Genomic DNA, 12,756 nt, shown 5'->3' on the forward strand with positions numbered 1-12,756 from the left:
TACAGCCGGGCCGACTTGCCAGGGCGCCTCGTCACCTCTTCAGACAGCTGTAACGCTTCCCGCATAACCCCAATAAAAGCATCCAAGCGGCCCGAAAGCGAAGCAGATCGACCCTGCCGATCCTCTTCATCAGAATCGGAGATCTCACCAGCAGAGTCTGTCGGCGATTCTGAAACCTCCGACGCACTGCGCGGAGCAGACAGCGCCACCCCAAGCCTGTGGCGCTTCTTGCCTCGTGATGTCGGTTGGGACTTAGCTGATACCCAATGACCCAGGAGGTCAGACAGACTGTCAATGGAGCGAGTGAGCGCCTCCACTTTAACATTACTGAGACCCCCGACGAGGGTCGAACCTGACGCCGAAGAACCCGGCGTATCAGGTACGAGTGACCGATCCTGAAGCGGACCGGGAGAGAGATCTGCGCCCCCTGGACCCTGATTCGACATGCCCCCAGACAGTTGCGAGCGTCGCGGAAAAGGCGGTAATAACCCCTTACAATGGGTACAGGAACCGAGGATGTGTGATTCTGCTACCACAGCCTGTTCCTACACAAAAAAAAACCCAGGCACTGAAGGGCTAAAGCTCCTCCTTAGAGGGAGAAGAGCTACCCCAGCTGCCTGCAGAGCAAAAGTTAACCTAACAGACTAGGGTCCAGAAAGGGTTGACTGCCCTGATGAGGCCAGACCCCTCAGAAGGGGTTAATGCTGCTGACCACACAATACACCTTTGCCTTAAAAGGACAGCGGTGTGCAAGTCCCAGAGCCTCCTCAGCGGGGAAGTAGCAGCGCCGTATATAGCACACCCTGTCTGCCTTAACAGGCCAGCAGTAAGGTGCTCTGCGCTGCAATAGTTGTGAAAAAAGGAATCTTCTACCTTAAAAGGCAGAAGTGACTCACCAGCTGCCCGCAGTGACTGCTCTTCCTTAAGCCAGAGTGCTCGGTGTCTGGTGTAGAGAGCGGGGAGCAGGAGGTTGCACGAGGTAATGGCCGGAAGAAGAAGAGGGGGCTGGGTCAGCTCCAGCGCGCGCTTTCCTGGCACTTCCTGTCTGAGGCTATGATGACAGGCAGCAGAGAGGCGTGAAGCCACGCCCCCCGCCGCCGCTACTAACGGAGCCCGCGCTCCTCCGTCCCTGCTCCCCTGCCAGCAGAGAATAACACAAACGCCTGCAGCGGAGATATCCTCCTGCAAGAACAAAAAAGCAGTCACCACTTGAAACAGTAACAGCGGCTGCCGCCGCAGCCGCTGAAGCACTCAGACTTGAGAGCACTTACCCAGCTGAGCGCCACAGGGACCCCCAGGGATGTGTGGCGCCGTGGCCCTCTGCTCCCCCCCCACGGCGGAGCGCGCAGGGACCCCACAGAAGCAGTGTGCGTCTCCGCCAGGGAGCGCCCTGTATCCCCCGGGGCCGGCAGGCTTCTGCGGGGACCTCCTTAGGGGGTACGCAGATCTGCCAGGGGAGGGTCAGGGGTCCCAGCAGCGCCGAGACCCCCTGAGACCTCTAGACCACGGGGGGTCCAGGTCTCCAGAGTAAAATAAAAAAATTCTTCTGAGGAGCTGCAAAGGCAGCGACTATCCTCTGCGACCTCAAATTTTAGACTGAAGGACATGGGAGTAGGAGGAGCCTAAGCTGGAGGGGCCGGTCGTCACTTTTTCTAATCTGAGGTGAACTATCCTGTGGGGCTCCGCCTACCCACTAGTAATGGATCTGTGTCTCCCTTCCTTACCTTCTGTTGCTGAAATTAGAATTTTATATCTTAATGTTTGAAGCCAGAAATGTGGCAAAAGGTAGAAAAGTTCAAGGGGGCAAAATACTTTCACAAGGAACTGTATAATATATATATATATATATATATTATATATATATATATATATATATATATATATATTATAGACCAAAAGTTTGGACACACCTTCTCATTTAAAGATTTTTCTGTATTTTCATGACTATGAAAATTGTACATTCACACTGAAGGCGTCAAAACTATGAATTAACACATGTGGAATTATATACTTAACAAAAAAGTGTGAAACAACTGAAAAGATGTCTTATATTCTAGGTTCTTCAAAGTAGCCACCTTTAGCTTTGATGACTGCTTTGCACACTCTTGGCATTCTCTTGATGAGCTTCAAGAGGTAGTCACCGGAAATGGTTTTCACTTCACAGGTGTGCCCTGTCAGGTTTAATAAGTGGGATTTCTTGACTTATAAATGGGGTTGGGACCATCAGTTGTGTTGTGCAGAAGTCAGAAGGATACACAGTTGATAGTTCTACTGAATAGACTGTTAGAATTTGTATTATGGCAAGAAAAAAGCAACTAAGTAAAGAAAAACGAGTGGCCTTCATTACTTTAAGAAATGAAGGTCAGTCAGTCCGAAAAATTGGGCAAACTTTGAAAGTGTCCCCAAGTGCAGTTGCAAAAACCATCAAGCGCTACAAAGAAACTGGCTCACATGAGGAACGCCCCAGGAAAGGAAGACCAAGAGTCACCTCTGCTTCTGAGGATAAGTTTATCCGAGTCACCAGCCTCAGAAATTGCAGGTTAACAGCAGCTCAGATTAGAGACCAGGTCAATGCCATACAGAGTTCTAGCAGCATACACATCTCTACAACTGTTAAGAGGAGACTTTGTGCAGCAGGCCTTCATGGTAAAATAGCTGCTAGGAAACCACTGCCAAGGACAGGCAACAAGCAGAACAGACTTGTTTGGGCTAAAGAACACAAGGAATGGACATTAGACCAGTGGAAATCTGTGCTTTGGTCTGATGAGTCCAAATTTGATATCTTTGGTTCCAACCACCGTGTCTTTGTGCGAAGCAGAAAAGGTGAACGGATGGGCTCTACATGCCTGGTTCCCACCGTGAAGCATGGAGGAGGAGGTGTGATGGTGTGGGGGTGCTTTGATGGTGACACTGTTGGGGATTTATTCAAAATTGAAGGCATACTGAACCAGCATGGCTACCACAGCATCTTGCAGCGGCATGCTATTCCATCCGGTTTGCGTTTAGTTGGACCATCATATATTTTTCAACAGGACAATGACCCCAAACACACTTCCAGGCTGTGTAAGGGCTATTTGACCAAGAAGGAGAGTGATGGGGTGCTACGCCAGATGACCTGGCCTCCAGTCACCAGACCTGAACCCAATCAAGATGGTTTGGGGTGAGCTGGACCGCAGAGTGAAGGCAAAAGGGCCGACAAGCGCTAAGCATCTCTGGGAACTCCTTCAAGATTGTTGGAAGACCATTTCCGGTGACTACCTCTTGAAGCTCATCAAGAGAATGCCAAGAGTGTGCAAAGCAGTCATCAAAGCAAAAGACATATTTTCAGTTGTTTCACACTTTTTTGTTAAGTATATAATTCCACATGTGTTAATTCATAGTTTTGATGCCTTCTGTGTGAATGTACAATTTTCATAGTCATGAAAATACATAAAAATCTTTAAATGAGGAGGTGTGTCCAAACTTTTGGTCTGTACTGTATAATATATATATATATATATACACACATACATACATACATACATACATACACACACACATATATACATACATACACACACACACACATTTATATACATTTAATATGCCACATATAATATATTTTAGGTGAAAATCCTCAAAGACTACATAAAATGTTATATAGAAGCAGATCACATTACCTTGAGGTGTCCCAAACAAGATATTTACTGTGCAGGAGCGATGAGTCTGATGTTGCTGGGATATAACTATAGCAAAAGGTGTGCCCCCTCTAGTCACATCTTCCAAGACTTGAGCTAGAGATACATCTGTATTCAAAAATATCAAATCTACCAACATGCCCAGGTCACGGACCTTTCTTCCCACTGACTCTGCATATTCCCTAAAAAAAATAATGAATAAAAATATAACAACTTGTTCATTTTCAGCCAACCTTTAATACAGGAAACAAATTTGGAGAAGAATAAAGTGAATGTATGCGTTCTACATTTTTTCTTACTTTGACTGCTTGCTTCCAACAATAACAGAGCATTCCACCCGGCGATCCTGATCGGCCTTTTTTTGAAGCTCATCAAAATATTGTCTATATAGCTCCTCTCGTCTACGTTCTTCACGCTTGAATCGGTCTACAAGTAGAACGCAAAACATTAGATATAGGTACATTGGGTATCACAAGAAGTAAAACCGAGCTATGCGGCAAAGTTGTGTTACATGCCAGTGTTGTTAGGCTATGATTAAGAACTTCATTCAAAACGAGTCAGCATTTATTACCTTTATGGAACTTATAAGTGCACAATGTAAATGAAAATACCTTGGAGCAATGAAACAGTATGGCAGACCTTTTTTAGTGTGAGGTTTTTGGGTTTGCCGAAAGCACCTGTAGATTGTTGGAGTGGCACGCTGTGATTTTTTTCTACAATTACATACGTTTACTCTTGCGAGAAGTCAGACATTATAGTGGTTATACCAAGGTAAATCAGAAGGTAGAACAAAAGTTTGTAATTACTGCATTTTCTGGACTTTGGGACAGACTTTTTTAGCAATAATACAGCTGCTGTCTTATAGTCTGCAGGTTGCATCAGATGCCATTAATTATTTCCATAATGATTTGGCAGAGCACTCAAACAGCTGAGGCTGAGACCGAGAGAACGGTGCGACAGCTCAATCTAGTGCAGTTCTTTATGGTCTGAAATGGAACCTCAACCTAGTGGTGTAGTGTTAACCCCCGAAGCACAGCTCAATCCTACATGAAGAGTCGGCTGCCGCATATTAATCAATTACACAGTGGAAAGCCACATACGTCACTTACAGGAAAGGCTATCACCAAAGGAACCAACCAATGTTCCAAAAATAAGCAGCATCAAAGCGTTCTTTGTCAAAGAACGCTCTCCCTGCGTCCAAAACGCGTTGCTTGAATCAACAAATGATGTGATACTGCAAACATGTTATTGCTGTTCCTGCTTGAAATTAATTTTTAATGAAGTTTTTCCAGAAATAAGTGTATTTTTTATCTTTCTCAAGAGCTGGATTTCTCTATTTTTTCATTTTAGTCTGAATTGCAGTGATGTCACTGAGGAGTAGAACGGCGCTGAATTTGGAAGAAAGTGGTGGGGAGTTTATTAATACACTCACAACACACCATACACATATAATGAAAATAAAAGCGTACAGAGGCTTACGCGTTTCGGATATGCAGATCCTTACTCATAGCTATGAGTATGGATCTACGTATCCGAAACGCGCAAGCCTCTGTACGCTTTTATTTGCACTATGGTCTCAGGTTTTTAATTTTTTCAAAATAAAGGCTATTGTTTAAGTCAATTTCACGAGTTGCCGGATAACTGCCCTTTCATCACTGCCTAATGTCTCCCAGACGGGGATCTTTACAATCCGAGCACCGTGCCCCATGAGAAAGTGGACAGAGCAGGCTGACCCAGGTGAGCCGAAATTTTTTTTCTACATTACATATAATGAAACAACTACTCATAAAAGAATTCCATTTATATTTTTTGATGGTATAAAAATTAAAGTCTTGGTAGTTTCAACAATTAAACACTAGAGGGAGAAGCTGCCAACAATTGCCATGAAAATCGAGTGTACTGCTAGCTCGAGTTACGACTGCAGTAAATATGGCTTGGATCTACAAGGATCTAACGTCACTTCCCCTCCCCTTCTGGGTCTGTGCAAAAGGATAAGGGAAGAGGAAGTTTAGGATCACAGTGCAGGGACATCTTGTTGGGGACTGCAATAGGATACGGAGATGTGGACAGGGTCACAGGAGAGCTGGCAGCGCCGATTCTGGTTTTTCTACTAACTGAAGTGAAAATTTAAATGCTGCTCCTTCCCCACAGCGTAATAAAACATCATGCAGTGAATAAACGTATTTCCTTCAAATGTATGAAAAAAAAAATGACCTGGTAACGCGATTCTTCAGATCAGTATGATTCCAGTCTTGTATTGATTTTTTAACATTTCATGTTGAGAAAAAAAAAAAATTGGTTTGTGGCACCATTTTCAGTGACCAGTTTTTATTTTACGTCGACGGAGATGTGTGGGCCTCTTTTTTTTTGCGGGGTGAGTGGAAGTTTTTCTGGATACCATTTTAGGGTACATACAATGTTTTCATTGCATTGTTCTAGGGAGACACAGGGAGGAGGGAGGGTGAACGAACAAATGCAATTCAGGGAGTTTGATTATTTTTCTTTTTATGGCATTAACCAGAAGGGTTAATTTTAATAGACCTGACTTTTACGGATGCAGTGATAAACCAGCTGTTAACTAGTTAAATGCTGCTGTTAATCACCAACATTTAAAACACAATGGCGGGGAGTGAGTCATTCCATGGTCCCATGGGTGTGCTCGTGACATGATCACGGGACACCGATGGGTTGTCATTAGTGTTGAGCGAGTATGTTCTGTCCGAGTATGCTCGGGCCGAGCTCGAGTATTTACAGCTGCTCAGTGAATCGCTCCCGTGTGCATGATTTGCAACTGTTTGACAGCTTTATTACATGTGAGGAATGTCTATTTCTTACACATTCCTCACATGTAATAAAACTGTCAAATAGTTGCAAGTCATGTACACGGGAGCGATTCAACCTCATCACAGAGCAGCTGTAAATACTCGGTGCTCGGCCCGAGCGTACTCGCCGAAAGGGTTAATAGAACATACTCACACAGCACTAGTTGTCATAACAGCCGGGGGGTTGTGGGGGTCTGCTCGTTATTCTGAGCCTCCTGTGAGAGATCGTGATTTTCTCTCTCATATATATGTGGCCGGCGTTCATAGGAGATTGTGATTTTTTGCGGTACATTGCAGTGCTGATCCACTGCTATGTATAGTACAGGCGATCAGACAATTGCAGCTTCAAGTCTCCTAAGGGGACTATTAAAGTCTAAAAAAAAAAAAAAAAAAAAAAAAAACTAAAAAAGCCTAAAAAATTCAAAATCACCCCTTTTTTTCGCCCAATTATGCCCCCCATTAAGCCTGTCTGACCAATGTCACTTTATGAGGTAATATCTCTAGAACGCTTCAACAGATCCCACTGATTCGGAGATTGTTTTTTATGACATACTGTATTATTTCAGGATAGTGGTAAAATTTATTGTATATGGTTGAAGTTTTTTTGAAAAAAATTAAAATTTAGCAAAAAATTTTTTAAATTTTGCAATTTTCAAACTTTGAATTTTTATGCCCTTAAAGGAGATTTCATACGAATGAAAGTTCATTTTAATAATTGTCTGTGTCTGACCATGTATGGAACATACCACATCTCCTGGGCAGGGGAGGAAGCAAGAGACAATACAGATATTACAGCACGGGATCACATAGGATTCATTTTGTGAGGTAAAATATTTCACTGCCTGTTTTTAAACAATATTTTACCTCACAAAATGAATCCTCTGATCCCGTGCTGTGGGAAAACCACTTTAAAATCAGAGAGATATGTCACACAAAATAATAAAAAACATTTCCCACATGTCTACTTTACATCAGCACAATTTTGGAACCAAATTTTTTTTTTTGTTAGGAAGTTATAAGGGTTAAAAGTTGACCAAAGATCTCTACATTTTCCAACAATTTTTTTTTTTTTTTTTTTTTTAGTGGCCAAATCTCATTTTAAGTGACTGAGGGGACTTTATGACAGAAAATACCCAAAAGTGACACCATTCTAAAAACTGCCCCCCTCAAGGTGCTCAAAACCACATTCAAGAAGTTTATTGTTTTCGTCTACATTACAAAAATTCCTGTGAAGCACCTGAACATTTAACTTTAGACCCAAATATTTTTTATTTTCGCAAGTGAACCCCAAAATTTGTTGTGCAATTTCTCCTGAGCACGCCGATACCCCATATGTGTGGGAAAATCACTGCTTGGGCATAGGGCAGGGCTCGGAAGGGAAGGAGAGCCATTTGACTTTTTGAATGTAAAATTTGCTGGAATAAATAGCGGACGAATTGTCACGTTTGGAGAGCCCCTGTTGTGGTTAAACCCCCACAAGTGACACCATTTTGGAAACTAGGACCCTCAGCGAACTTATCTAGATGTGTGGTAAGAACCATGAACCCCCAAGGTGCTTCACAGAAGTTTATACCGTGGAGCCATGAAAATAAAAAAATCCCATTTTTCTCACAAAAGTGTTTTAGCTCCAATTTTTTATTCATTTTCACAAGGATAGCAGGAGAAAAACAGACCACAAAGTTTGTTGTGCAATTTTTCCTTTGTACGCAGATACCCCACGGTCGAAAACTACTTTTGATGCACAGTGCAAAGCTTAGAAGGGAAGAAGCACCATATTGGAGTTCAGATTTTGCTGGACTGGTTTGAGTGAGGGTGCCATGTCACATTCGCAGTGCCCCTGAGGTGCCAGAACAGCAGACCCCCCGCCCATAAGAGACCCCATTTTACAAACTACACCTCTTAATAAATTCATCAAGGGGTGCAGTGATCATATTGACACCACAGGTGGGTCACAGAATTTTATACCATTGGGCAGTGAAGAAAAAAATTTTGTTTTAAGCCCCAGATTTTATATTTTCACACTGGGAAATGGGTAAAAATGCCAACAAAATTTGATTCACAATTTCTGCTGAATGTAGCAATACCCCATATGTGGCAGTACAGTACTGCTTAGCCACTCGGCGAGACTCAGAAGGGAGTGCCATTTGCCTCCAGGAGCGCAGATTTTCCTAGAATAGTCTGATCAGTGACCAGCCCGTGCTTCTGGAGACATGCACATGTAAATAACGTGGGCTTTCATCGCTACAGAAATGCCAAACATGTGGATGCTAACTGTGGTTAAGGTACACTGTGGGGCTCAGAAGGGAGAGGGGCATTTGGATTTGGGCGTGCAGAATTTGCTGGATTTCTTTTGGGGGGGGTGAAGACCCATAGCGCATTTTCAAAGCCTTTGTGCTACCCAGTAACATGGAGGCCTCTATATTTCCATTGACAGATGACGGACCTGAGTGGGGACTTGCTTTTTTTGTAGATTGATTTGAAGCTTTTGTTAGTAACATTTTACACAACATTTTGGATCACATTTATCCGGCGCTCTACGCTGTGCACTTATATCGGGGTTTCCAGCTAAATGTTCGAGTGATGTGATTCAGATGAAACCCCCGCGGGTTCATTCACTATAATGAAGCAGCAGTGTTACTCTGGACTTTGTCTGGCCTCTGTTCAGCGGTGTCCTTTTCAGAGGTGCACAAACTGTGGCAGATGGCACTTTTATGCACGCCTAAAAAGACACACCGCTGGATCACAGGTCCTACGGCGTCTACTGAGTCTCCATCTGTCTCATTACAGGGAATCTTCCACTGGAGGTCCTGTCTGAATCTCGTATGTCAGAGACTTACACAGAAACCCTGGTGTAAGCGCTCAGCTTTACTTCGATCTTTGGGAGGTAGAATGAACAAAATAGCAGGTGAAGAATTTGTTTTATTTTTTTTATGCCGTTACCCGTGCAGTATAAGTGATTAGACGACTTTATTCTTCGGGTCGGTGCGATTACAGCGATACCAGATTTATATTGGGTTTTTCTGATTGACACTAAAAGACGCTTTTTATTGCAAAAACTAGTTTTTGCAGCGCCATGTTTTGAGAGCTATAATTTTTCCATATTTCGGCCGACAGTCATGTGAAGGTTTGTTATTTGCGAGACGAGTGGACGTTTTTTGGTACCATTTTTGGGCACATGACATTTTTTGATCGCTTTCTATTCTGATTTTTGGAAGTCAGAATTATCATTATATATTATAGAGCCATTTATTCCATGGAGCTTTACATGTGAAAAAAGGGGTATACATACAAAAACAATTACAATGATCTTTAACAAAACGTGACGGTGACTGGTACAAGAGGAGAGGACCCTGCCCACGAGGGATCAGTCTACACGAGATGGGTGAGGATACAAAAGGTGGGGAATGAACAAAAACCATCAAAATCACTAACTGTTTTTTGGTTTGTTTTTTTATGCCGTTCCGCATGTGGTAAAATTGATAAGGCAGCTTTATTCTTCGGGTCAATACGATTACAGCAATACCACAATTACCTCATCAAAGCCCGTAGTGGCGAAACGTGCGTCGGGAAACGTGGTGTGTGGTACCAGTACTCTGGTGGTAAGCATGTTTATTTAATCGCATTGGTTCCTCCCCAATCAAGTGGTGTTAATTTTGTCCTAACTTTGACAGTGTTTGCTCAAAAATTCCAGGAATTTTCCATGCTTTATTTATTTTTGCACATTTGCATCTTTAATGCACGGTCACTATTTAAAATACGTTTTTTTCGCTACCATGTGAAATAACTGCAGTCCGTGCTATATTACTCCATTACCCTGTGGATTATATCATAGAATTTTCTTTCTTAATATATACTTAGATATTGTTATTCATTATTTTTGAGCTCCTGATACCATCTTCTTTATTATACGGATTAACATACATTATGTTTTTTATCTCTTACCTACCATGTGAATATTAATATTTATGTCTATGGGCACTCCATATAACATTATATAATATGGCCAATCGTGTACCAATCTATATGTACCCATTATGAAATTTTACTACTATCCTGATACGCCACCTTCTGTATACCACCCTTTGGACCTTTTGTTGATCCTATATGTCTAATTTTATCAAATAAAGCTGTTCTATTTTGTCATTATTCTGCTGTTGTGCAATCTAATTGTAGGGTATTATAGTCGTGCGTTTGCACAGCCACTATATGCTTATCCATATGTGTTGCTAATCTGTTCAGATGTTAGTAATGTTTTAGTGGTAAAAGTATAATTAGATCACTACATTGTATTGAATGCGGTGAATCCGTATGGTTCAATGAACACATGTGGATTCACCTGCGTTCATATAATGCAGCGCTTTGGACACAGCATAAAGTATGCTGTCTCCAAAGCGCTGCCTGTTCGGATCGTGTGCCTATTCCCTAACACTTCCATTCACCTACGGTGCCATTCCAGCGGTGTTGGCACTGTCACTCCCCACGATTGCGTAAGTGTGATGTCATGCAAACCCTGCAGCCAGTCAGTGGCTGCTTCACAATCCCGGCCTTCGGACAGATTGCTTACATCCAGAACACGCAAGCACTGCAGCTCTTCCTCCGGATGTATGGGATACGTCCGAAGGCGGGGAGAGTGAAGCTGCCGCTGTATAGCCACAGGGTTTGCATGACATCAGACTGTTATGCGATCTATGGGAGACCGACAAGGCTAGAATGGCACCGCCACCAGAGGCGATTATAAATGTTATTAATAGATTGAGAAGGGGTTGTCACAGTACTGGACAACCCCTTTATGCAGCTTAGATGACTGTAGGCCAAACGATGCTTCGGCAGACAGCCATCTCAACTGATTTTCCTATCCACAGGAGCGCTTGTGTGGCCGAATGCTCCTGTGTTCTCTAAGAGAAAGCTGCCAGCCGACAAGAACAACGTGATCAGCAGTCCGAAATTTGACCTGCGTGATCGACATCTCCGCTGTCAGTTGGCCAATGCCCCCATACGCAATAGACCGTCGGACGAACTAGTCAATATCAGTGGGGTCTAGCAGACATTAGTCTAATATGTATGGTGACCTTTAGGTACCAGATAAACTGTATCTAAAAAGTTTAAAGATGAAATTGAATCAGATGAAAATCTAGATCAGTGTTTCAATGAACTCTCCTTGAGCCATGCTTAAGACTTTCCCCAAACACAGCAGCAAGACTGGTCACTTTTACAAGAAGGATATCAATCAAGATTTTAAACTTTATCAAACCGGTATCTAGGGGTAATATTTCTCCTTGCGTAGAGTGACGTGTTAAGCACGTCAGGTGAGGAGACTTTTAAAGCCGCAAAGCTCCTTTATCAAAGATGCTTTGTTAATCAGAAACATATCAAAGTTGAATTATAGCTCTGCACAAAGAACCATAGAAGGCTTTAGATGTCCAAAAATCAAATTTCTCTTGAGGGTGGAATAAAGTTAGTGTTCACCTAAAATGAAAACTTTTAGGAAGGGTTTTCCTGTGGCAATAGGTTTGGGAATCAGATCATCAGTTCATCATTCTTGCAGACCAAATGTAGTCTAAAATAGGCTTTAAAACAAACAAACAAAAAAATGCGTACCATCTGGCTGTTGGTCGAGCTGCTCTCTGTAACGATCCGAGTAGTCTTCTCGCTTTTGGTAATAATCATCATTATCAACTCTAAAAGATTAAAAGCGAAATAAAAATAAATAACTTTAAAAAAAAAGACTAAAAATTTAGAAAAACATTGTCTCAGGTCAACAACATTACTTCTGAAATGTATAGGCAAGTTTAGTCAAAAAAGGGCTATGCACATATTTCTTTGTGTTATTCCATAGGCATTTTGCTTAAAAGGGTTTTCCAATTTTACATTAGTGGACCCAAATGTTTACAGTTATGTAAAAGAACAAAATCATATTGTACTCAACCTCCCCAGGTCCAGCACCGGTTGTTCAACATTGCTCCGGTCTCCGTGTTTCGGCTGCAGCTGTAATGTCACATGGGAAGTTCACTGAAGTCAGTTAATCACTGAACTCAGAGGCTTGTGGCACCTACATCGGCTGAGCCACGGAGCTCAGTTATTGGATGCAGCCATGAAAACTGTTGGTGCAACTTCACAGATGCAAGCCAAAACACCAAAGCTGTGGCAGAAGGCTGGCACTCTACTGAGGAAGGTCGAGATTTCATCAGATTTTGCTATTTTACATGACAAAAAAACAATTTGGAATCTATTTTTCTAAAAAATGGAAAACCTTTTCA

General features: G+C 42.5%; 1 protein-coding gene across 3 annotated transcripts in view; it reads right to left on the reverse strand.

The window, feature by feature from the left end:
* Nucleotides 1-12,756, reverse strand: part of NCOA5 (nuclear receptor coactivator 5) — a 72,114-nt gene that overhangs the window by 9,811 nt on the left and 49,547 nt on the right. For all 3 annotated transcript variants that reach the window (XM_073683909.1, XM_073683908.1, XM_073683910.1), the window contains 3 exons: nucleotides 12,098-12,177; nucleotides 3,977-4,103; nucleotides 3,660-3,859 (listed from right to left, as the gene is read on the reverse strand). In XM_073683909.1, coding sequence (XP_073540010.1) covers nucleotides 3,660-3,859; nucleotides 3,977-4,103; nucleotides 12,098-12,177 — 407 coding nt within the window. The remainder of the gene's footprint in view (nucleotides 1-3,659; nucleotides 3,860-3,976; nucleotides 4,104-12,097; nucleotides 12,178-12,756) is intronic.

Source organism: Phyllobates terribilis, unplaced genomic scaffold (assembly GCF_046119375.1).
Source record: "Phyllobates terribilis strain yellow unplaced genomic scaffold, ASM4611937v1 Scaffold_5__5_contigs__length_657084704, whole genome shotgun sequence".
Classification (NCBI taxonomy): Eukaryota; Metazoa; Chordata; class Amphibia; order Anura; family Dendrobatidae; genus Phyllobates; species Phyllobates terribilis.